Source organism: Pantherophis guttatus, chromosome 4 (assembly GCF_059756535.1).
Source record: "Pantherophis guttatus breed Tessera chromosome 4, ASM5975653v1, whole genome shotgun sequence".
Taxonomy (NCBI): Eukaryota; Metazoa; Chordata; class Lepidosauria; order Squamata; family Colubridae; genus Pantherophis; species Pantherophis guttatus.
The window spans coordinates 21351635-21378097 of record NC_142066.1 but is presented as its reverse complement, the minus strand read 5'-3'; the positions used below and the strand labels follow the sequence as shown (position 1 = coordinate 21378097).

At 43.0% G+C, this 26463-nt stretch overlaps 2 protein-coding genes across 6 annotated transcripts in view; one reads left to right on the top strand and one right to left on the bottom strand.

Moving 5' to 3' along the window:
• Positions 1-10671, top strand: part of ADCY4 (adenylate cyclase 4) — a 95913-nt gene extending 85242 nt beyond the window's left edge. For all 4 annotated transcript variants that reach the window (XM_034411465.3, XM_034411464.3, XM_087891767.1 and 1 more), the window contains exons 24-26: positions 407-521; positions 2729-2853; positions 8091-10671. In XM_034411465.3, the coding sequence (XP_034267356.2) occupies positions 407-521; positions 2729-2853; positions 8091-8243 (393 nt within the window). In that variant the 3' untranslated portion in view covers positions 8244-10671. The remainder of the gene's footprint in view (positions 1-406; positions 522-2728; positions 2854-8090) is intronic.
• Positions 10672-14288: 3617 nt separating this feature from the next.
• LOC117662170 (leukotriene B4 receptor 1) lies at positions 14289-25413 on the bottom strand. Of its 2 annotated transcripts, none has more exons than XM_034411462.3 (2): positions 25293-25413; positions 14289-16379 (listed from the first exon to the last, which is right to left on the bottom strand). In XM_034411462.3, exon 2 carries the CDS (start codon positions 16343-16345, stop codon positions 15266-15268), a length of 1080 nt encoding a protein of 359 aa, XP_034267353.1. In that variant the 5' UTR covers positions 16346-16379; positions 25293-25413; the 3' UTR covers positions 14289-15265. The 2 variants fall into 2 exon arrangements, with proteins under 2 accessions (XP_034267353.1, XP_060546994.1); XM_060691011.2 differs by lacking the exon at positions 25293-25413 and adding an exon at positions 23778-24146.
• Positions 25414-26463: the final 1050 nt, after the last annotated feature.

Genomic DNA, 26463 nt, shown 5'->3' with positions numbered 1-26463 from the left:
GGAAGATATCGGCCTGGCAGCTCTCCAAGCCTGATAAGGTCTGTGGTTGTAAATTCACCCTTGAAAGACTGTTTGCCGGGACTTTGCTGGATGTGAAGGAGAGGAATTCACATTAGCTTAATAAAAAGGGATTTTGTTGGGACAAGGAGTCTGCTTAATGCTTTTGTGAAGTCTAGGTCAGAACACCAAGTTTCATCTAACTTGAAGGGTTCACATTGACTTTGCGGTAGAAGAAAAAGAGGAAACCACATCTTTGGTACTTTTGTTACTTGATCAATATGTGCTAAGCCACTTTCCTCTTAATATTTACCTCTGTGAATCTTTGTCTCTTTTTTTTTTTTTTTTTTAACATTTACTATCCATTGGCTTGCATTGATATATCTGTCTACATGGATAATTTGTGCAGGATACTGAGAGGAGCTACACCCACCTGGGAACCATGGTGGAGTTTGCCATGGCTTTGGTAGCCAAGTTGGACATTATCAACAAACATTCGTTCAACTCTTTCAAACTCCGTGTGGGTGAGTGTTAATAAATTGTGCATGAACTAAGAAAAGAAGAACGGTTACAGAAACTGGGTATGTCTATTTTAATGAGAAGAAGGACTAGGGGAGACCTAATAGCAGTGTTCCAATATCTCAGGGGTTGCCACAAACAGAGTGAAGCTATTCTCCAAAGCACCTGAGGGAAGGACAAGACGCAATGGATGGAAACTAATCAAGGAGAGAAGCAACTTAGAACTAAGGAGAAATTTCCTGACAGTTAGAACAATTGATCAGTGGAAAAACTTGCCTCCAGAAGTTGTGAATGCTCAACACTGGAAGTTTTTAAGAAGATGTTGGATAACCGTTTGTCTGAAGTGGTGTAGAGTTTCCTGCCTAAGCAGGGGGTTGGACTAGAAGACCTCCAAGGTCCCTTCCAACTCTGTTATTCTATTCTATTCTATTCTATTCTATTCTATTCTATTCTATTCTATTCTATTCTACTCTACTCTACTCTACTCTACTCTACTCTACTCTACTCTACTCTATTCTATTCTATTCTACTCTACTCTACTCTACTCTACTCTACTCTACTCTACTCTACTCTACTCTAAAATTCCTTTCTATATAAACATACTTTGGCTATGAATTCATGATACGATGAAAATAGGACTTATATTTTTGGAGAAAAGGGGAAGCTGGTATGCAAATCAAATTGTTTTTTTCTGGAGCTGAGCTATGTAAAATATTTGCACTATTATAAAAGTGTGCCCTCAGGTTCAATTTATGGTCACTCACTCACATGCTCACCGACCTGGAAAATGGCCACACTCAAATCGCTTTCAACTGAACACTGAGGCACAAATAGTTATTTAAAATACATGGAGATCCAGTGAATTTAAAATAGCAGCAAATTTTTACTGATTATAAAATATATTTACTTCCTCTTACACACTCTCTTTCATTCATGCTTATCCAACATCCACAACTAGGCTGCCAGAGGGATTGAAGCTGTCAAGTCTGGGATCCCAAAATGACTCAAAAATTGGGCAGATTTCAGGACCCTTTTTATCCCCCCAAAAATCTTTGCTTTGTTGGCGGGGAAGGGCTTCCTATGCAGGCTCAACTCCTTTGTTGGTGAGACTTGAGGAGGGGGTTTGCCATATGCTCAGGCCAGTGGTGGGATTCAGCCGGTTCTCTCCAGATCGTGCGAACCGGTAGCGGTGACTGCAGGAGGCTCTGCCCCCCCCCCCGCCCAGATGTAATGTGCGATACTGTGCATGCGTGCACTCACATTTGCAAACCGGTAGGGAAGGTAAGTGAATCCCACTTCTGGCTCGGGCCCACCTTTTGTCCTTTTGCTTCCTTAATGACTTGCATTCTTTTCCTGAGGGAGGTTTTCCTGGCTTTTCTCCATCCTGCTTACATGCCTTCACCACTTTTAGGTATGCCGCTTTCAGCCTAAGTTTCACAGCACTTGCTCAAATACCAAATGGCTTTTGAATTTTTAGTGTGAAAACTTTTTTTTTTAAAGTGCTTATGTTACAACTGAACGAAGAATGTTTTAAAATTTCACATGGTGCCGTAGAGCAAGGGTGTCAAATTCAAGGTCTGTGGGGCCAGCCTGGAAACAGCAAAGGACTGGCCTGCGGTGTCTCTGCCAGCAAAAATGGAGCTGGGGGGGGGCGCACACAGACCTCCCTGAGCTCCGTTTTTGCTGCCAGAGGGCTAGCAAAACAAACTAAAAACAAAACAAAAGGAGAAAAGTTTCCCTTTGTGCATTTGAGCACAAGAAGGGACAGGGAAGGAGAAAGGGAAAGAGGAAAGGCAAAGAAAAAGAAGATGGGAACAGAGCAAGGAAGGAAAAGGGAAGCCCTGCCTTAGCACTTGGCCACCACAGGTGCCCCCAACACAAGTGACATCAAACTGGCCATGCCCACCATGGCCATGCCTACCCCGGCCCTCTGAAGTCGAACAGAACCCTGATGCGGCCCTCAATGAAATGGAGTTTGACACCCCTGCTGTAGAGGAACTTCTTCCTCAAAGCCTAGAAAAGGTACAAAGGTCACCTTCTTGGAGAAGTATTTGGGTTGCTGGTTATACATTCACTTTAGGAAACGTAGAAGGAGATAGCAACAGGAATGTGAGAAGGGAATTGATCATGAAGAGCTTGTATGAACTTTTGATCTAACATGACTTGCTTGATTCAAACGACAGACACTGTTAAACTCTGGAAACTTTTGCAGGTATGAATCATGGGCCAGTTGTGGCCGGCGTCATTGGAGCTCAGAAACCCCAATATGATATTTGGGGAAACACTGTGAATGTAGCCAGTCGAATGGAGAGCACAGGAGTTCTGGGGAAGATACAGGTAAATACAAAACCTTTCTGTGAGGTCTTTTCCCCCCCTATGTTTTGGGTCCTAGAACTCAGGGGTGGGATTCAGCCGGTTTGGATCAGTTCAGGAGAACCAGATTTTAATTTTAATCTGGTTCGCTGAACCATTTGTTCTAAGGACTGTCTGACCCCACCCACCCCATCCCACCCACCCCAGGAGTCTCCACACAACCTATTTTGGATGCCAGGTAAGTGCAGAGTGCATGCGGAGGCTCTGGGAGGGCGAAAAACAGGCCTACTGAAAGTCCAGAAACAGGCCTATTTCTGGCCTCCAGAGGGCCTCCAGTGCCTGGGGGAGCCATTTTTGCCCTCCCGGAGGCTCAAGGAAAGTCTCTGGAGCCTGGGGAAGGTGAAACAGGCCTACCAGAAGTATTGAAAGTCCAGAAACGGGCCTGTTTCTGGCTTCCGGAGGGCCTCTGGTGCTCAGGGGGGACCATTTTTGCTCTCTTGGTTGCTCCAGGAAAGACCCTGGAACCTGGGGAGGTGAAAAACGGGCCTACCGGAAGTACCAGAAGGTACTGTTTCTGGCCTCCAGAGGGCACGCGAAGCGAACCTGTTGTTACAACCTGTGAATCCCACCACTGCTAGAACTCCTGATTCTATCTTTGTGGCAATTCAACAGATTTAGATGAAATAAAACTATAGAACATGTAACTGGAGTTGGAAGTTACTGAAAGGAACATCTACCATGGTTCTTCCTAATAATAATATGGAAAGGTAGCATCTTTTCCTTTGTTCCTGGAATTTATGGATCAAAGGAAGGGAGATGAAGATCTACATATGTTTATCCCCAAAGACATCTGGTTGAACTCTGCTGGCTGCTGGCTGCCAGGCGATTGAAAATATCTACTTTTGTCAGTGAAATAGTGATAGGAAAATGATCTCATTCTTCTTATCATAAACACACTATCTCTATTGCTTTGTTTAGTAAAATGTGATAGAAGTATATCTTTTTTTTTTATCATTCTACTGAGGGATTTACCCATTAATCTATTTTTGTGGACTTCCTGATGCTCCTGTACTTGGTTGCTTGCTTGCAGATGTTTCATTACCCAACTAGGCTAACATCAGTACCACACTCAAAGAGAATCAAATACTTCCAAGTTCAACACTAAATTATTGATATACTGTTCTATTAAATCTTATTTTTTGGATACAAAATTTTTCTAGTAGCTTCCACAGAACATTATCCTAGATTTGCACTTTTGTGCAATTTCCCCCCCAAATATATTTGGTTATGGCAAATCTAGATAGCTTACTAAAAAGCAGAGACATCACCCTGCCATCAAAAGTGTGTATAGTCAAGGCTATGGTTTTCCCAGTTGCAATGAATGATTATGAAAGTTGGACCATAACTTTGGCTGAGCGCCAAAGAATGAGGCCTTTGAACTATGGTGCTGGAGAAGACTCCTGCGAGTTCCTTGGACTGCAAGGCGATCAAACCGGTCAGTCCTAGAGATCAACCCTGAATGCTCTTTAGAAGGCCAGATCCTGAAGATGAAACTCAAATACCTTTGGCTACCTAATGAGAAGGAAGGACTCACTGGAGAAGAGCCTAATGCTGGGAAAGACTGAGGGCAAAAGAAGAAGGGGACAACAGAGAACGAGGTGGCTGGATGGAGTCACTGAAACAGTAGGCGTGAGCTTAAATGGTCTCTGGGGTATTGTAGAGGACAGGAAGGCCTGGAGGAACATTGTCCATAGGGTCGCAATGGGTCGGATACGACTTCGCAACTAACAACAACAATGTTTGTCTAGTATAAGACTTTCCCCTAAAGTAAACATTTTACTGTAGTGTTTTTGCTCTATGGCTATTTTTTGTATGCCATTTGCTCTCTTTCATTTTATTTATTTATGAGTCAAATTTATATGGCTGCCCATTGCCCAGAAAGCAACTCTGGGTGGCGTACAATGCAGTTGTACTTTTGGTTCAAGGTTTTTGAGCTGAATGCCAATAGGTTCCAGGAATGTTGTGCATATTCACATTGTGACTGATTGCATCAAGGCCGACCACTCCATGCCATTAGAGTAGGAGAGAAAATTATCTATGCCTGACATGCTTATGAAGAGTCACCCACTCACCTGGAATCACATATCAAGGACTGGGGTAGGGTGACCTGTTTCTTGGCCTTGTTTGTGGCCTTGTGGTCATGTTGGCTGTAGCTCAGCAAATCAGAACTGCCTCAGTTCCTTGCCATCATTTGACATTCCACAGAATAACCTAGACCAGAAGTCTCCAAACTTGGCAACTGCTGGCAACTGAGGAATTCTGGGAGATGAAGTTCACAATTCATAAAGTTGCCAAATTTGGAGGCCCCTGAGCTACACTTCCTGTAGTCAGGGGGGCACATGCGGATGGACTAGCAGTTGTTTACCGTCCACGTGCTTGCAAGTGATAGAGTATATGCAAATTTAATACCACAAAATGGTCCACTTTTCGATTCAGATAAGAAAAACATCGTTAGGAAAGTACCCCCCCCCCAAAAAAAAACCCCAGATACATTTTCTGCAGAATTAATGTATGCTTTGTTTCCTGTCTTCTACAGGAAAGTTAAAAGAAGGACCTTGCCTGAAATGCATTAGAATTATTATTAGTAATTGTACCAGTGTATCTGGCACCTCCAAGTTCAATGCTTCCCCTTTGCTTTTTTCATTCAACTCTAATTTAAGCCAACGACAATGTATTTAATACCTTTCTCTCTCTTTGGTTGTCTTTGAAACCACAGTACAGCCATAATCAAGAGGAGCAACATCTCCAGAGATATATTAAGCTCCGGAGATAATTTTCTATTTTCATTTTATCTTTAACAATTGTACTGCTGAAATTCAGCAGGGTGGGATCAGAAGGGTTCTAGGGACTGCAGAAAGAGGAAGCAACTATTCCATGTATGGCACTGAGGCTAATAATTATTTATGCCATTTCACCCAGGGGTGGGATTCACTGGTACAGGCGAACAGGATGTTAATTTTATATCTGGTTCACCGAACTGGTAATTGCAAGTACTGGCTGGCCCCGCCCACCCCTACCCTCCCAGGAGTCTCCACGTGGCCCATTTTGGATGCCAGGTAAGTGCAGGGCCCGTGCAGAGGATCTGGGAGGGAGAAAAACAGGCTTCCCAGAAGTTCCAGAAGTCTGGAAACAGGCCCATTTCCAGCCTCAGGAGGGCCTCTGGAGCCTGGGGGATGCTGTTTTTGCCCTACCAGAGGCTCAAGAAAAGCCTCAGGAGCCTGGGGAGGGCAAAAAAAATGGGCCTACTGGAAGTACTGGCAGTCTAGAAACAGGCGTGTTTCTGACCTCTAGAGGGCCTCCAGAGCCCGGGGGAGACCGTTTTTGCCCTCCTGGAGGCTTGAGGAAAGCCTCCAGAGCCTGGGGAGGGTGAAAAACGGGCCTACTGGAAGTCCAGAAACAAGCCCATTTCCGGCCTCCAGAGCCCGGAGGAAGCCATTTTCGCACTCCCAGAGGCTCAAGGAAAGCCTCTGGAGCCTGGGGAAGGTGAAGCCTCCACCCCCGCTGTGGTGAAGGAGGCTGAGTTGGCCATGCTCACCATGGCCATGCCCACCCAGCAACTGGGCAGAGAACCGGTTGTTAAGATTTTTGAAATCCCACCCCTGATTTTGCCCCACCATAACAAATCTATTTAATTTCTACATTAGTTTTACTTGCTTAATCTGGTTGAAACCAACCCGACTAAGAGAACAGCTATATAGATTGCTTGCTGAGCCTGCTTTCATTTTTCTGTTGAGGCATTTTCACCTGAATGTCTATGAAGATTGTCAATCATCCAGGTTATGATTGTCCCAAAAATTTATTTATTTATTTATTTATTCCATGTATTTATATGCCGTCCTTCTCCAGAAGGACTCAGGGCAGCGAACACATATTAAAAACATGTACAACAAAAAAAAAAAGATGCTTCCCCCCCACAAAAAAAAAGCTAACTGGATTTTCTTTTTGTTGTTGTTGTTGTTTTTCTTGAAAACATTTTGCTTCTCACCCAAGAAGCTAAATGTTTTTAAAGAAAATCAAAACAAAACAAGAAAATCCAGTTGCTTTTTGAAAGAAAGCATCTTTGGGACTTCAGCTGAAACTTTCGACATCTTCTTGGGCCAAATAAAACCCAAAGTTTCTTCTTCCCATTAATAAAAAATTATACCATTCATTTGGAAAGGAACAGTAATAAATAAGTTAAAAATTGGCGAATGAGAGAGGACAAAAATAATTGTATAGCTATATCTAAAAAGGTGAAATCATGGCAACTGGAGCAAAGTTTATGAAACTGGTTCATTTCATTACTCATCCAAGTAACTTCTTCAGTCAAAATGAAAAAAAAAATTACATTAGGCAGAGTCAAAGAGTCATTGGAATGTACTAACTCAGGGGTGTCAAACTTGATTTCATTGAGGGCTGCATCAGGGTTGTGTGTGACTTCGGGGGCCGGGGTGAATGGGGCTGGGGTGGGCATGGCCAGCTTGATACCACTTGTGTCGGTGGTGCCTGTGGTGGCCTGAGTGCTGTGCCAGTTAAAACAGGCTCCCGAGCTCCGTTTTCAGCTGTGACGGCCTCCTGCCATACTCTGCCAGTGAAAATTGAGTTCAGGAGGGCCACATGCAGCCCTCCTGAGCTCTTTTTTCACTGGCAGAGGCACTGTGGGCCAGTCCTTTGCTGTTTCCAGGGTGGCCCCGCGGGCCAGATCTAAGCACTCTATGGGTCAGATCTGGCTTGCGGGCCTTGAGTTTGACACCCCTGGTATAGGGGAAATTCAGCAGGTTCTGACAGGTTCTGGAGAACCGGTAGCAGAAATTTTGAGAACCGGCAAATTCTACCTCTGGCTGGCCCCAGAATGAGGTGGGAATGGAGATTTTGCAGTATCCTTCCCCTAGAGTGGGGGTGGGAATGGAGATTTTGCAGCATCCTTCCTCTGGAGTGGGAATGGGAACGGAGATTTTGCAATATCCTTCCCCTGCCATGCCCACCAAGCCACGCCCACCAAGCCACACCATGCCCACCAAGCCACACCACGCCCACCAAGCCATGCCCCACAGAACCAGTAGTAAAAAAAAATTGAATTCCACCACTGCCCTGTACTAACTCTTGCCATACCAAGTGCAAGGGTTTCCTCCCCAAAACATATTGCTAATGTAAATGAAGATTCAGTCATCTAGCTGTAGCTATATCAACCACCTTTACATTCTCCTTCTTTCTTCTCCTAGGTCACAGAAGAGACGGCTAAAGCTTTGGAGACGTTAGGCTACACTTGCTCCCTTCGTGGGGTTATCAAGGTCAAGGGCAAAGGTGAACTGAGAACTTACTTTGTCTGCACAGAAACAGCCCGTTCTTGCTCCCAAGCACCAATGTTGAGCTAAATCTCATGGAATGGAATGAAACTGAGACTCTTGAGAGTTGGAATCCTAGGTGAATTCCTTCCGGTACTTGGGGGACAGCAGGTGACTTATTTTAACAGACCTTTCTGATTCTGTCGGAAGAGGAATTTACCATGAGAATTGGGAGAGACAGAACCCAAGGAAGTCCCATTTTGTCTTGTGTATGAGGAAATCACCAGCTCCACCACCTCAGCAAACCCATGTTTGACTGTAATTGCAAGTGAGCAGAAGTGAGCCACTAAGAACATTTGGTGATCCTCTTGAGAAGACAAGTTAGAACTTTCTCCTAATCCGAAAAAAAAAAAAGCTGCAATTCTCCAGTCAACTTGGAGACAATGGATCCTCCTTTGAGGACCTTCAGTGTTCTACATGTTTACTAATCTGTGGTGCTTGATAATGGCTTGTTCACAACCATCTTTCAGTCTAATCTGTACTGATATTACCAATCCACAACCATCATGTCCAAAAGACTTTTAAACTCAACCCACTCTCAAACAAAATTGAGGATTGGCTTCATAAAGCCTCTGAAGATTGAATGCATGACATTAGTGACATTATGGGTTGTGCAGATATCTCAACAGTCAGGTCAAATTTAAGGATAATTTGAGAATGAAGGCAGTAGAGAAGTTATTACTCTACTGGTATTACTGGGGTATTCTCTAGTTGCATAAAGCTGGTTGGGTATTGACTCAGATATATCTGATGGAAGTAGATTGGCAACAGAAAATGCTACCGTTTCCTGCCATTCTTTCTAGGTCAACTTCCTGCTTGATACCCCAGCAACACTTCTTCTTTTGTTTGTGGTTTGTGTGTTTTGCAAGGCTGACATATGTTTGCCTGGACAAGTTTAAAAGCAGGTTCTTGTGGTTAAAGGAGCTTAACAACTAAGGGGATCTCTTTGCCCACTCCCCCCCCTCTTTCTTTCCTTCTTTTCCTTCCTTGTTTCAGAATAAAAGAATAAAAGGGACCTTGGAGATATTCTAGTCCAATAACCAGCTCAGGCAGGAAACCCTATATCATTTCAGTTTCTTCTTAAAAACTTCCAGTGTTGGAGCACCCACAACTTCTGGAGGCAAGGCATTCCACTGATTAATTATTATAACCTTCAGAAAATTTCTCCTTGGTTCTAGGTTGATTCTCTCCTTGATTAGTTTCCATCCATTGCTTCTCATCCTGCCTTCAGATGCTTTGGAGAATAGATTGACTCCTTCTTCTTTGTGGCAGCCCCTGAGATATTGGAACATGGATATTGTCCTTCCTTCCTTCCTTCCTTCCTTCCTTCCTTCCTTCCTTCCTTCCTTCCTTCCTTCCTTCCTCCCCCCTCCCTCTCTCCCTCCTCCCTCCCTCCCTTCCTCCTTCTTTCTCGTTTCTCAGTCATTTCACTCATTGAACCCAATGTAGAGTTGGGGGGGGAGGATGGCAAATGTGTTTTAAACAATTGCAGCATAAACTTTACACATACAAAAAAGGGAGTGTACAGCACTGAGATTTAATGTCTGCATTGTGGCTTTAAAGCAGGAATGGAAAATCCATGATCTTCCAGAGGCTAATCTACAACTTCCAGTATCCCTTAGCTAATGGTGAAAGGAAAACCTGGGAAAAGCATTGCCAGACAGTTGAAGGGACGTGGTGCCTCAGTGGCTAAGATGCTGAGCTTGTCAATAGAAAGGTCGGCAGTTCAGTGGTTCAAATCCCTAGTGCCGCATAATGGGGTTAGCTCCCATTACTTGTCCCAGCTTCTGCCAACCTAGCAGTTAGAAAGCACGTTAAAAATGCAAGTAGAAAAATAGGAATCACCTTTGGTGGGAAGGTAACAGCGTTCTGTGCGGCTTTGGCATTGAGTCATGCCGGCCACGTGACCACAGAGAAATCTTCAGACAGCGCTGGCTCTTCGGCTTTGAAACAGGGATGAGCACTGCCCCTTAGAGTTGGGAATGACTAGCACATATGTGCGAGGGGGAACCTTTACCTTTACCTGAAGGGTGCGACATTCAACACTTCCTACTTTCTTCCCTTAAAGTATCATATTTAATAAATTAGGTCCATTCTGAGGATTTTAAAAAAAAACTTTTCCTTGCCACATGGTTGAGTTTGTGATTTGTGCTGGTGTTGACTGGAATGCAACAGGAGCAACTTCTTCCTGAAATCTCCTTAGCTGAGATTTCCAGTCATTTATAATGAGTGAAAGCAAAAAATATTACTTGAACTCTGTTGTAAGTTTTCCAGGAATTGGATTATGCGGTGTCTTTTACTGATGTAAAAGGAGGCCTTGCCAGAAAAAAAATGTCTCTCTATTCCAATTCTGTGTGTCCACCCCTCACTCTGTGTGTGTGTACGTGTGTCCTTTACAACCAAAACTGGCATATTTAAATTCTTGCAAAAATAAACAGTGTTATCTCTTTTATTTGTATATCTTTAGTCATCCAAGGACTTATTTGGTTGGTTTTGGGTTGCTTTGTTTCTGTTAATATTCACAGGGGTTGCAGGCCTTTCTCCTAAGAACTGAAGTTCTTGGCCATTTGTTTTTTTAAAAAAGCATTTATTGATGGGAGTAGAAAAACTTTGCTTTTACCAGGAAAAGAAAAGAGCCCTTAAATGCTGCCTTAAAGAGATACAAATGAGTTATATGAGAACCCGAAGGGTGCCAAATGAAACATTTTGTTTATTTAGAAAATTTATATAGCCGACTACTTGCTCACAGTGACTCTAGGTGGCTGACAAGCAATAAAAACACAGTATAGAAAATAAAAATTACACAACAATAACCCACCCACCCACCCATCCAGGTGATAACATACAATCAAATGAGCCATTTGATGGACTCCAGCTCACTCTGGGTTCCCCAGGTCCAGGACTGGCCTGTTGGGTATTTGCAGATTCTGTGCAGTTTGAAGAACCCCCAAATCCCACTCCTGGCTGGCCCCATCCACCCCGCCCCTCCCAGGAGTCCCCACACTGCCCATTTTGGATGCAAGTAAGTGCAGGGCACATGTGGAGGCTCGGGGAGGACAAAAAAGTGGCTACTGGAAGTTTGGGCCTATTTCCAGCCTCCAGAGGGCCTCCAGGGCTTAGGAAGGACATTTCCCCCTCCTAGAGGCTCAAGGAAAGCCTCCGGAGCCCAAGGAGGGCAAAAATTCCCCCCATCATGGTGCAGGAGGTTGACTAGGCCACACCCACCATGGCCACACCCACCCACCCAGCAACTGGGAGAGAACCCCTCGCTAAAATTTTTGACGCCCACCCCTGCCCAGGTCCACTGGTGAAACCAAGTCTTTGGGGCTTTATGAAAGAGTATCAAAGTGGGGGACAGTCTAATTTCTGAAGAGATGAGATTCCAAAGAGAAGGAGCCACCATGGAGAAGGCCCTTCTGGGTCCCACCAGATGTACTTCCTTAGGGGACAGGACCCGCAACATTCCTTGCCTCCCTGCTCTAGTGGTTCAGGTGGATGTGACCAGATAACTTAGTCGCAAGCCATGAAGGGCTTTACAGATGACAATCAGCACCTTGAATCGCATCGAGAAGCAAATTGGCAACCCATTGCAGCTCCCACTAGAGAGATGACACCTGTGTGCTGAGCTCTGCACAAAACCACGTGAGCCATTGCATTTCGATTCCTGAAAAACTGCTCTGCATTCAATATACCCGTGAAGGATGAGCTCCCCAGGTGTACACAGCCTTTGCATGAAACTGTCAACCTTTCCACTCAGTCATCTAGCAAAGACAGACACCTGGCCATTTGTTTGGCCAAGAATATACTTCTGAATATACTTCTGAAGTTCTGAAACTGAAGTATTACAGAAGTAGCGCAAACTGAATCTGAGGTTTTCCTGTGCAAACAACACAAAGGAAAGTTCCCTCTCTTTCTCTTCCCTCCTTCCCACGGTTATTCCCCCCCACCCCCCAGTTATCTGCAAATGTCCAATCAGGTTCTTGCATATTGTTTAGGAAACAGGTGCTCAGTTCCATGGTCCCCAGCTCTGCATATCCTTAGTTGACCTTGGCTGGCTTCCCCCAGGGCTCAAGTGGGTTTCCATCCCCCTCTTCTTTACATTCCAATCTTTCTCTCCCCACACCCCACGCGCTAATGTCAGGCTGTCAATTCACAACGTTTGGATAGGTGAGATGCAGCCATGACAGAATCTTTGCTTGCATCTTATCAGAAAATTAATTCTGCTGTGTCAGGCTTCAAACATTCCTTCTGAGAATCTCTTCAGATTCCCACAACAGCATTACTCACCTGCTGATGGAGTTAATGGGAAGAATTTCTAGGAATGTGCATGACTCACATAAAAATCTGGGAGTTGATAAAAAATATTTCCTCCCCCCCCCCCACACACACACTTTTCAGAGTCTGCAGATAGTGCAGAAACAGATGTCAAATTTCCCAAGGTCCTGTATTAATTTAGAGAGGAAAAGGAATATTTCTGAGCTTTGATAAAATTGCAACGTGCTGCATGCAAACATGAGGGGTGTGTAGGGTTTGAAAATACAGGTGCTCCTCAACTTATAGTGAGCCCGAAATTTCTGTTGCTAAGCAAAACCGTTCTTAAGTGAATTTTACTCCATTTTATGATCTTTCTTGCCACAGTTAAGTGAGTCACTGCAGTTGTTAGGTTAGGAATACGGTAGTTAAATGAACTTTGAACTCTGGGGCTGGAGAAGACTCCTGCGAGTCTCTTGGACTGCAAGACGATCAAACCGGTCAATCCTAGAGGAGATCAACCCTGACTGCTCTTTAGAAGGCAAGATCCTGAAGATGAAACTCAAGTACTTTGGCCACCTAATGAGAAGGAAGGACTCACTGGAGAAGAGTCTAATGCTGGGAACAATTGAGGGCAAAAGAAGAAAGGGACGACAGAGAATGAGGTGGCTGGATGGAGTCACTGAAGCAGTAGGCGTGAGCTTAAATGGACTCCGGGGGACGGTAGAGGACAGGAAGACCTGGAGGAACATTGTCCATGGGGTCGCAATGGGTTGGACATGACTTTGCAACTAACAACAACAACGAAGTTAAGTGAATCTGGCTTCCTCATTGACTTTGCTGGTCAGAGGGTCTTAAAAGGGGATCATATGATCCCTGGTTATTTCAACCATCATAAATATGAATCTGTTGTCAAGCATCTGAATTTTGGTCACATGACCAAGGGGATCTGCAATGGTTGTAAGTGTGAAAAACGGCCGTAAGTCCCTTTTTTCAGTTTCCATTGGAAAGTTGAACGGTCACAAAATGAACTGCTGTAAGTCAAGGACTACCTGTAATTTGAAAAGTATGTTTTCCAGTGCACAGGAAGGGAAAGATTGTCTCTAACTGCAGCTCTTGAATGCAGCCGTGTCTTGTCAAATGTAGCTGTCACAAGATCCCCGGGAAAGACACGGCTGCTTTCAAGAGTTGTGTTTCAGTATCTCTTGGAATTCTGAAATACCTTTTTGTGAAATCAAAATACTATCTAATCCCAGAAGCATCACTGGCCTCCTTGAAGGACTAAATAGGCTGATTATTTTGATTCAAAGAGTTGGAGCTGTCCCAAAGCTTGCTGCCAAGCAAAGAACAATATGGCAGACTAAGCTGGTAAATTGCATCATGTTTTAGGGCTGTTTAAGAGACAGCAATCCCTACACCCCCTCCCTGAAGACAGGACAGGCAATCCTCAACTTACAACCATTCATTTAGCAACCAAATTACAATGGTACTGAAATTCTGGTCCCAATTGTTGTTGTAAATTGAGGACTACCTGTAATTTAGGACATGGAAGGAAGGTTGATCTAGTGGCCCAATTTTATCTGTTCTGCAATGTTTTGGTCTCCTGCCTTTCCGCTTCAAAACTTTCAATTACCCTTAAGCAAACCTTCTTTTAATCATTGTCCCAACAAGCAAACAAAAAGTTTGTATGTGAAAGTCCACCATAAGATCCTGCTGCAGTGTTGCACAGTAAATGCCATCCAAATTTCAAATGTATGATGCTCCAACTTCCATCCCTTATTTCAAACACTTGCCCTTGCATGTAATTCTATAGTCAGGTGCTAATTATATATAATAAATGTCTTTTTATTGTAATGTAGATACGAAATACAGTTCAACATGTTTGAGCATTAATTTCTCCTATTGGCCACTTAGAGGGATACAGCAATGATTTTTTTTCAGATATCAGGACTTAAGTTCTTTATGACCCCTTTTTCTCTGGAGACAGATAGATGATGGATGAAAGCTAGATAGCTGGATAGCTGGATAGATAGATAGATGATAGATAGATAGATAGATAGATAGATAGATAGATAGATAGATAGATAGATAAGAGAGGAGAGAAAATGAAATAATAAGATTCAGGACAACAAAACACTTCAATAATACTAACAAAAATATTAACAAAAATAATTAAATAGAAGATGAAAAGAGGGAAGATCTCAAAAAAGGAATATCAATTGTTAAACAAACCATTAAGCACATTTTTTCTTCTCTCAAGACAATTGCAAACTAATGGATAAAAACAAGGAGGGAAGTGTTCCACAAAAGTTGTGTCAATTGATTTGAAAGTGGGAAAAAAGAGGAAACAAGAGTTTGTGTTTGTCTAAAAGTGAAATTGGACAAAGCCTGCTTTGATTTTAGATATAGATTTAGGGTGGAGACAGACTGTATGCAAGTTTTATAGTCTCTAAAAGTTAGCACTTAATGAACACAAAGTCCTCGATCCACCTTTTCACATGTTCAGAGAGGTTTCCACCCTTCTTGCAACAATCCTTGGGAATCCTTTCTAAACATAATATTATAATATGATGACAGGGTTGTTTTTTTTTTTTTTAAACATTTTTAGTCCCTGAAATTCCTTGCCAACAAATGCAAGCTGTGTTGCAGAATGAAATGAGTAAGAAATGAAACTGTCTACCTCATATAAAAGAAGAAGATATGGAGATAAGTAAGAGACAACATTTCTACAGCAGTTCAGAAGATCTTTTAAAAAAACAACCTGATAACAAAATTCTGAATGTCCACCCTTGTCTGTAGCTTCAAGTTGATGGGAGCAGCTTGGAGCTTTTTCCAGCTTCTTGAGCTGAGCTACTATCTGTAGGGTTAGTAGACATAGTTAACAACTCGAGTTTCCCATTATTTGAGGGTTCTGTCTTGACATCTCGGTCCCGGGCGGTCCCGTGTTTTACGCTCGACATCTCCGAGGCTGTTCCTTCGAAGAGTTTGGCCATGAAACCGATACCAGATGACCGGATTAAGGAGCCTCCACTGAAAGTGTAAAGGATGGGGTTGATACTGCTGCTGAAGAAGGCAAGAGCCACCAAAATGGGCCTAGCCATACTCCCTGCTTTTTTAACCTTCGGCGAGCCGCTCCACAGACCAATCACATCTAAAAGGTTGACGATATGGTAAGGAAGCCAGAAAAAAGCAAAGGCGATCACAATGAGGCTAATGAGTCGGCTGGTTCGGCGTTTCTGACGGAAACGGGTCTCCTTGAGTCGTTGGCTAATCATTCCGTAGCTGTAGACGACAATGGCAAAAGGCAGCAGGAACCCGGTGATGGTTTCAAAGAGGTTATGGAAGACCAACTCCTTGTCTTCTTGGTGGCACAGTATGCAGTACTCTGTGCTGTTACGATCAACCACTTTCCGGTAGAGGAGAGCAGGCGTCGCTAAGAAAAGACTCATCACCCAAATCACGAACACCAAAAGCCGGATGGTGCGCCTGGTACGGATTTTCTGCGAGACGAAAGGTTTGGAAACAGCCAGGCAGCGGTCAAGGCTCATGAGAGCAATGAGGTAAACGCTGGCATACATGCTGACCCCACAGATGTAGTAGCAGATTTGGCAGACGGCCTGACCCATTTCCCATTTCTTGGCACTGAGGAATCGCAGGAAGAGAGGGGCTGTGAGGAGCACTGCCAGATCAGCGATGGCTAAATGAAGGATGAGGAGACAGGTGACCGTCCGCTTGCGAACCCAGCAGATGGCCGTCCACACTACAAAGGCGTTGCCAGGGAATCCCAAGATGAAGGCAAGCGACAGCACCCCTATGCCTATCGACGCACCTGACAGAGGCTTGTTAGATGTACTGTTCTGGTTTTCAATACAACTAGCCATGGTCCCGTTAAGAGGTCAGAAGGTGGAGTAGGCACTGTGAAAAAAGAGAAGAGAAGCAGAAAACATTGTTAGAATCAGGAATGGGATGCTGAGGATTTGCAGGGCTTCGGGAGAACGTCTAACTAAGATTCTGTGCAGTTCGGAGAACCCCCAAATCCTATTCCTGGATGGCCCCTCCCAACCCACCTCTCCCAGGAATCCCCATGGGAGGATTCTCATCTTTTTGGATGCAGGTGAGTGCAGGGCATGCACAGAGGCTTGGGGAGGGTGAAAAATGGGCTTACCAGAAGTTTGGGAAGGCCGGAAACGGAGGGCCTCTGGAGCCTGGGGAGGCTGCTTTGCCCTCCCGGAGGTCAAAGAAAGCCTCCGGACCCCGGAGGCAAAAACACCCCTCCTGCCATGGTGCAGGCCGACTAGGCCACACCCACCATAGCCATGCCCACTCAGCAACCAGGCAGAGAACCAGGGGTGGGCTTACATTTTTGAAGCCCACCCCTGATTAGAATCCTAGATGCTGCTCTTTTCTTCCATCTTAAGAGCCTCATAGTTCTTAGCTTGTTAACAACAGACTGTAAATCAGTCCCCTACGATGATAATTTTTGGGCTTCCCATCCAAGAACATTCAGAAGAGGCCTGCGTTGGGAGTATTGCCAGCTGGCCTAATGCAACGTGTCAAAACTTAACTAGAGGAAGAACTGGGAAAATAAACAAAACCATCCCACCCCTGAAATTAAGGTTCCTTCTTGTGCCCAATTATAGTGCTCTGTTTCATTGTCCACCAACATTAATTTTTTGTTTGAAATGTGGTAGAGCTTCTATGATTCCCCCCCCAAAAAAACTTCAAGGATGGCTTGTGTAAGAGTGAAAAGTCAGGGCCAACTCCAAGTATAGGGAGGCTCCTAGGACAGGCCTACCAAACCTGAAAAAAATCTGGATGACCAATACTTGGTGAAGAAAGAGAGACACAATAATTTAACTTTCCCAGGATCTAATGGCTGTCCGGGTATTTGCGGTTCAGATCTGATAGTTTGCAATGAGTAACATAATTGTTGTGAGTCTTCTTGATAGGTTTTATAGGTTTATCAGATGCTGGGGACCAACTCCTGTGCTAAGGGTTACCATCAGCGGTGAAATCCACTTACCTTCACTACTGGTTTGGGAACGGGAGCATGCGGGAACCTGCACATGCTATGCATGCATATGCCTCTTCTGCGCATGGGCACACAATTTCCTCAGCACTTCTAATTTAGCTGGTTTTGATCTATTTGTATGCTATCGCAACCTGTTTTTGTTCTTTGTTTCCGTCACACCCTATCAGAAGATTCTCCCTACCTTGGGTCCGCTTCCCACCCAAGTTGAAGTGTAGAGTTTAAAAGATAAAACAGTAGTACCCAACATTGCTGTGAGCTAAATGTGCACAAACTTCTAGTTCTCCTATGCTGGTGGAGCAATTTCCTTTGCACTTGTTACACAAATTGTGGGGCAACAATTTAATGATGTGGAAATAATGGGAAATAGACTTTGGATATGAAATTGCTGCTTAGGGTGACTTTTTTTTTCTCTTTCTTTCTTTCTTTCTTTCTTTCTTTCTTTCTTTCTTTCTTCTTTCTTTCTCTGCTTCCTCCATCTCTCCCTCTTTCCTTTCTCTCTCTCTCTCTCTCTCTCTCTCTCTCTCTTTCTCTCATTCCCTTTCTTACATGAAGCAGGTAAATCCAAGTAGAAGGAAAATAGAATAACAGAGGTGGAAGAGTCCTTGGAGGTTTTATAGAATAGAATAGAATAGAATAGAATAGAATAGAATAGAATAGAATAGAATAGAATAGAATAGAATAGAATAGAATAGAATAGAATTCTTTAATTAGCCAAGTGTGATTGGACACACAAGGAATTTGTCTTTGGTGCATATGTTCTCAGTGTACATAAAAAGACAAGATACATTGGTCAAGAATCATAAGGTACAACACTTAATGATAGTCATAGGGTACAAATAAGCAATCAAATCATACTAATTTAATTTAATTTAATTTAATTTAATTTATATATATATGTATGTATGTATGTATGTATATGTGTATATATATATATATATATAAATGCCGCCCCTCTCCGAAGACTCAGGGCGGCTCACAATACATTTAAAAAAATCATTATAAAAAAACATTTAAAAATTAAAAACATTAAAACATTAAAAACTCATTCACGTCATTCATGGCTGGATCTCGCTAGATCACAAGAGCGAGATCAACGGCCCCAGGCCTGCAAGAAAAGCCAGGTCTTCATCGGTTTTCGGAAAGCCAATATGGTGGGGATGGTCCGGAGTTCAGGAGGTAACTGGTTCCAGAGAGCTGGGGCAGCCACAGAGAAGGCCCTCCCCTGGGGGCCCGCCAGCCGGCATTGTTTAGCTGACCGGAAACAAGGCTAGGAAACAATCAATATAAATCATAAGGATGCAGCAACAACTTATAGTCATACAGTCATAAGTACGAGGAGATGGGTTAGGCAGGAAACCCTACACCCCTTTAGAGAAATGGTTATCCAACATCTTCTTAAAAACTTCCAGTATTGGAGCATTCACAACTTCTGGAGACAAGTTGTTCCACTGATTAATTGTTCTAACTGTCAGGAAATTTCTCCTTAGTTCTAAATTGCTTCTCTCCTTGATTAGTTTCCACCCATTGCTTCTTGTCCTGCCGTTAGGTGCTTTGGAGAATAGTTTGACTCTCTCTTCTTTGTGGCAGCCCTAAGATATTGGAACACTGCTATCATGTCTCCTCCAATCCTTCTTTTCATTAAACTAGACATACCCAGTTTCAGCAACCATTCTTCATATATTTTAGCCTAGCTTCCAGGCCCCTACTCATTTTTGTTGCTCTTCTCTGCACTCTTCCTAGAGTCTCAACATCTTTTTTACATTGTGGCGATCAAAACTGAATGCAGTATTCCAACTATGGCCTTACCAAGGCATTATAAAGTGATGTTAACACTTCACACGATCTTGATTCATTCCCTCTGCTTATGCAGCCTAGAACTGTGCTGGCTTTTTTGGCAGCTGCTACATTCCTGTTTAAATGGTTGTCCACTGGGCTCCAAGATCCCTCTCACTGTTACTATTATTGAGCAAGGTACCACATATACTGTATCTATGCATTTTGTTTTTCTTGCCTAAATGTAGAACCTTACTCTTTTCACCATTGAATTTCATTTTGTTAGATAGCCCCCAATGTTCAAGTCTGTCAAGATCCTTCTGTATCTTAAGCCTATCTTCTGAAGTGTTGGCTATTCCTGCTAGCTTGGTGTCATCCGCAAATTTGATGTTCCCAATCTATCCCCACTTCCAAGTCATTGATGAAGATGTTGAAGAGTACTGGGCCTAAAACAGAGTCTTTGGGTACCCCACTGCATACTTCCTTCCATGTAGATGCAGTTCCATTGAGAACTATATGTTGAGTGTAGTTGGTCAGCCAGTTACGAATCCATCTGATGGTGATGCTGTCTAACCCACAGGAAATGTTATGGTTTTGTTTGATTTCCAGAAAAAAAGATTATGCATCTTTTCCTTTCAGTCAAGGTTAGAATAACAGGAACTGCATTTTTTAAGGGCATGAATAATTTTTGGTTTGCACCTTATTGCGGTTTCATGTTGATGGAACATATTGTTCTCCAGTTACATAACCCAGTGATAAGGAACAACTCATCTGCGTATATCTGGACAACTACTTATTATCAGTGAAAGGATACCAAAAATTGTGCCTCTTTGTTGGCAACCAATGGAGTCCAAAGTCCTCATAACCATAGCTCATGTGAGAGTAACCTTCATTGGTCCACCTGCCAGAAACTTTGGTACTCCTATGCTTATTTGCTTAGATTATGCTGGCTGAGGAATTGTGGGAGTTGAAGTCCATTCGTCTTAAAGTTGCTGAGGAGGAGAAACAATAGCTTAGCTTATTTTAATCAGGTGAACTTCGAATGGTAGCATAGCGCCAACCTTCAGCATAACTTTTCTCCACAAAAACGTCTGTAAGGCTCCAAGAACACCAAGAAAAGCTCTACTGTTCACTTGCCCAAGAAAAAAACAAAGGGTAAACAATATTCTGAAGGACCAGAAACCAGTGACAGAACACTAAGTTTCCTTCTGTCATCCCATCTGGTAGGCCTGTCCTTTTGAAATAACATCCACAGAGATGTTTTCATCACTGCAGTTGACCAAGTAAGTAAGTAAGTTTGTGAGTTGGGTCAGGGGTCACCAACCTTTCGGACCTCAGGGATCACTAAATTCATAATTTTAAATCCCGCAGACGGCTAATATGATCTGGCTGATGACCGGCTAGGTGAGCATGGCTAGGTGATCATGTGACTTGGTGGGCATGGCCAACTCGATGTCACTCGTGTCGAGGAGTGCCTCGCCAGCCTCTACCCACCCCTCCCCTTCCAACCACTCCTTGCCTGCCCACCCAGACTCCTTAGGGCCCCAACATGGAGCAGTTGTTGGAGCCACCATGAGAAAGAGTTGGCAAAACAGCTGGCTCAGTTCAAATTGTATCTGGCCAAGAAGGAGGCTCAGCAGAAGCACCTCACTGAGGACTACGAGCATAGGCTCTCCAAGCAGAGGGAAGACCTGCAGGAGTGCAAGGCCAGGTACCAGTGCCTGGAGGCTCAGCAGGATGAGATGGTCAGTTCCAGGCCATGATGCAGTCTCCCTGGAACAAGGCCCTCTGGCTCTTCACCACCAGCGGCCCTTTCCTCCAGCCTTCGCCCAAAGCCCCACACCAGGAGGCTGAAGCAGACTCTGGTCCCAAGTGGCTATAAATCAAGGATTTAATTGTATCTGACGGTTGTCTGAAACATAGTTACTGCAGAAGTATTGCAAACAACAACGTGTTACACAAACCTAGAACTGAATGTGCAAGGTTTTAGATAGACAGGGAAGCATTTGGTGTTCTTAAGTTCCTTAAACTCTGTCATCTTTTATTTAAAGAAAAGAAAATGAAGAGCATTGCTAAGCTTACACTGACTGGCTTTTCCTTCTTTCCTTCTTTCTTTCTTTCTTTTCTCCTTTCCTTCTTCCCACTCTCCCTCTCTCTCCCTCCCTCGCTCCCTCCCTCCCTCCTCCCTTCCCTTCCCTTCCCTTCCCTCCTCTCCTCTCCTCTCCTCTCCTCTCCCCTTCCCTCCCCTCCCCTTCCCTCCCCTTCCTTTCCTTTCCTTTTCCTGCCTGCCTGCCTGCCTGCCTCTGAAGCAGTGGTAGAATTCAATTTTTTTTTACTACCGGTTCTGTGGGCGTGGCTTGATGGGCGTGTGTGGCTTGGTGGGCATGGCAGGGGAAGGAAACTGCAAAATCCCCATTCCCACCCCACTCCAGGGGAAGGATACTGCAAAATCCCCATTCCCACCCCACTCCAGGAGAAGGATACTGCAAAATCCCCATTCCCTCCCCACTCCTGGGGGAAGGATATTGCAAAATCTTCATTCCCACCCCACTCTGGGGCCAGCCAGGGGTGGCATTTGCCAGTTCTCCAAACTACTCAAAATGTCCACTACCGGTTCTCCAGAACCTGTCAGAACCTGCTGGATTTCACCCCTGCTCTGAAGGCATTAATCAAAAACAGAGGATGATTAGAACCAATGTGCGTCCAATCCTTTCAGTCAATGACCGTCATGCAGGAAAAAAATGATGTTAGAATGTAATAACAACAAGCCAAGAAAATGTGTTGTGTGATTTAGTAGTATACAGGTCGACTTCCAACAGTTCATTTAGTGACAATGTTACAACAGCATTGAAAAAAAGTGACTTATGACCATTTTTCACACTTAAACAATCTTTGTAGCATCCCTGTGGTCAAAATCCAGATTCTTGGCAACTGGCTCTTGTTTATGATGGTTGCAGTGTCTTGGGGACACGTGATCCGCTTTTGCGACTTTCTGACCAGCAAAGTCAATCGGGAAGCCAGATTCACTTAACAACCGTGGTACTAACCCTAACAATTGCAGGGAATCACTGACCAACGGTGGCAAGAAAGGGTGTAAAATGGGGCAAAGCTCACTTAACAAATGTTTCACTTGTCAACAGAAATTTTGGCCTCAATTGTGGTCATAAGTCGAGGACCACTTGTACATCATGTTACATCTCCCTACTTTTTCCCTGCTTAAGATCAGAGCTTGCAGAGCCTGCTTTTTTTAATGATGATGATGATGATGATGATGATGATGATGATGATGATGATGATGAAAAGTTATAGAAAATGAGAAGGTAAAGATCTTGTGGGACTTTCGAATACAGATGGATCGTCATTTGGAACACAACACGCCAGATATCACAGTTGTCGAAAACCGAAACATACAATTTATTGACATCGCAGTACTAGGAGATGTCAGAGTCAAAGAAAAAGAACTGGAAAAAATCATGAAATATCATGACCTGGCCATCGAAACTACACTATGGATGAAACATGTAACAGTGATACCCATTGTCATCGGGGCATTTGGTACCATGTCCAAGAATTTTATAAAATACATCAACAAATTGCAGCTTCCTGCAATAACACCAGCAGAACTGCAAAAAACTGTGCTACTTGGAACATCATATATCTTAAGAAGGTATTTGATTGATACCTAGGACGCTGGCAGCAACCCATATCAACCATTAGCACCAATCAATGGTATTTGTGATGTATTTTTGAATGTTCGGTTGACTGAGTTTCATGTTTAATGAATAAAGTTAATAATAATAATAATAATAATAATAATAATAATAATAATAATAAGCAAAAGACAGATTGTAAAATGGAAGCTTAGAATGAAGAGAAGGAATAGATTACAATACAGTAAAAAAAATAACAATCTCTGTTGCTTAACAATGGCAAATTCTGTACTTTGTGTCTCAATCTGTGGAACAGAATCGATGCCAGTTAGAGTCAAGAATGTTAGGAGGACAAGATTAAAATTTTGGCTGATCTGTGAAAGGAAAATATCTCTTCTAAGATTATGGTCTGTAAAATCAGCAGACTCCTTATCTAAAATCAGCAATTGACATTTGGAGACCAATTTCTCTCTCATGACCATGTATGCAGATTAAACAGATTATCCCCACAAAAAAAGCCAAAAATATTTTCTGTGGGAGAGTAGAAATATCAGTTTTGCAAACTGCCTTATTCTGACATTATTACTGTAGGCAAAGAAAGCACCCCATTTTCCAGCAATTTCGAAGAAGCTTTCTAACTAACAGCTTCTCAAAGACAGAGATCACCCCAGGAAAAGAAAGAGAGAGAGAAAAAAATCTCTTTACATTCTTTTTTTTTTTTTAATTTGATTTATATGCCGCCCTTCTCCGGAGACTCAGCGCGGCTTACAATGCGTTAAGCAATAGCCTTCATTCTTTTGTATATTTTATACAAAGTCAGCTTATTGCCCCCACAAACTGGGTCCTTATTTCACCTACCTTAGAAAGGATGGAAGGCTGAGTCAACCTTGAGCCTTGGAGAGATTCGAACCAGCAGAAATTGCAGGCAGCTGTGTTAATAACAGGGTGCACTAAACCACTGTACTATCGAGGCTCTTCAACCTCTAACAAATGTTGTATCTCAACCTTTCTACATTGGAGGTCTAACAAACATACTCTTTTATCTATCAAACATTATCATCATCATAACAACAATAAATCCCAAATACATAGATGAAGTCACCGGCTGAGCGCACTATGAAGCCGTGAGGTCAAATCAATCTGAATCTGTCCATTTTTTCCCTCAAAAATCTCAGGTCTAGGAACTTGGCCGTGGAAATGTGGAAGTAGTGAAAAATTGCAGTGAATAAAACGGATCAAAGTTTTCCTCACTATGTAATTCACATGAGCTTTCACTATTGCCATGGAGATATTTATCAAAATAAATCACATCATCAAAAAAAAAAATCATCAAAAAAATACAACAAAGAATGTTCTTTCTGTGCCAACTCAAGAAGCTCAAACTGCCCAAAGGCAAGACAAGAAACAATGGATGGAAACTAATCAGCAGCTTCTGATCCAGTTCTACAGAGGAATGATTGAGTCTGTCATCTGCACCTCTGTAACTGTCTGGCTTGCTTCTGCAACCCAACAAGACAGACACAAACTTCAGAGGATAATTAGAACTGCAGAAAAAAACAATTACTACCAACCTGCCTTCCATTGAGGACCTGTATACTGCATGAGTAAAAAAGAGGGCTGTGAAGATATTTACAGACCCCTCGCATTCGGGACATAAATTGTTTCAACTCCGACCCTCAAAATGATGCTACAGAACACTGCACACCAGAACAACTAGACACAAGAACAGTTTTTTCCCCGAACGCCATCACTCTACTAAACAAATAATTCCTTCATCGCTGTCAAACTATTCACTAAGTCTGCATGACTATTACTATTAATCTTCCCATTGTTCCTATCACCCATCTCCTCCCACTTAGGACTGCACGACTGTAATTTTGTTGCTTGTATCCTTATGACTTATATTGATTGTTTCCTAGTATGATTTGATTGCTTATTTGTACCCTATTATTAAGTACCTTATGATTCTTGACAAATGAATCTTTCTTTTTATCTACACTGAGAGTATATACACCAAAGACAAATTCCTTGTGTGTCCAATCACACTTGGCCAATAAAGAATTCTATTCTATTCTATTATTTCATAAAGTTGTCATGAGGTCAAATTAGAGAAATCACAGACCTTTCTGGGCAACTGGAAAGAAGGCTAGGCTGTGTAAACACTACCATGATTTATTCATAGCCCGATGCTCCACCCGAAGAGCATCATTCCTTGTCATCCCACACAGCTTCCAACAAATTCCTCTTCAACTAAGCTTGGCTAAGCAGCCTTCTCCTTCTGGGGTTCCTTCTTCACCTCCCAATCAGAAACTTGGTGCACAATCTAGCTAGTCACACAACTTCTTTATACTGAGATGAGAATAGCATACTTACCCTTCAGTTTTCTTTCTCAGCTCTTCTTTCAAGCTCTCACTTCTGTCTTGAGACCAGCCTCTCTCTCTTTTTGTCTTGTCCTTTGGGGAGGTTTTTTTTTTTTTCCCTCCTTCCTTTGCTCAATCTCTTTTTTTGGTCATAGCACCTTCCACTAACTCAAAAAGGAAGTGATTGCAACTTTCAGAAAAGTTGGGTAAGAGATGGTAGGTTTTTTTAAAATGCTGAATTATTGTAGACACAGTCAGCTACTGGGGTTGATTGTGTGTGTGTGTGTGTGTGTGTGTGTTGTAACTGTGAGTCCTCACATGCACTGATGTTGCCTTCTTTCTTGCCCTTTTTGGCTTCTGGATTTCATGAACTCAAGCTGCCTGTTTTTTTCCCCGTTTGTTTTTTTTAAACCCTTAACATTAGAATAACAGAGTTGGAAGGGACCTTGGAGGTCTCTTAGTCCAATCTCCTGCTTAGGCAAGAAACCCTACACCATTTCAGACAAATGGTTATCCAACAACTTCTTAAAAAATGTCCAGTATTGGAGCATTCACAACTTCTGGAGGCAAGTTGTTCTACTGATTCATTGTTCTAACTGTCAGGAAAATTCTCCTTAGTTCTAGGTTGCTTCTCTCCTTGATTAGTTTCCACCCATTGCTTCTTGATCTACCCTCAAGTGCTTTGGAGAATAGCTTGACTCCCTCTTCTTTGTGGCAGCCCCTGAGATATTGGAACACTGCTATCATGTCTCCCCTAGTCCTTCTTTTCATTAAGCATTTATTTTATTTTTATTTATTTATTTTGTCAAGCAGGTGTTAGATAACAGATATTAGTATAAACATAGTTATGAATACATGAAATAGATATGCATAAAAGGGGACATTAGGACAGGGACAGTAGGCAAATTGGTGTGCTTATGCACATCCCTTAGAGACCTCTTAGGAATGGGGTGAGGTCAATGGTAGACAGTCTAAGGTTAAAGTTTTGGGGGTTTGAGGGAAAAAACAGAGTCAGGTAGTGCATTCGAGGCATTGACCACTCTGTTGCTGAAGTTGTATTTTCTGCAATCGAGTTTGGAGCGGTTTACCTTAAGCTTGTATCTATTGTGTGCTTCTGTGTTGTTGCGGTTGAAGCTGAAGTAGTCATTGACAGGTAGGACGTTGTAGCAGATAATTTTATGTAC

Excerpts from the sequence above, each read along its gene's own strand:
- LOC117662170 (XM_034411462.3), bottom strand. The coding sequence starts at position 16,345 with ATGGCTAGTTGTATTGAAAACCAGAACAGTACATCTAACAAGCCTCTG.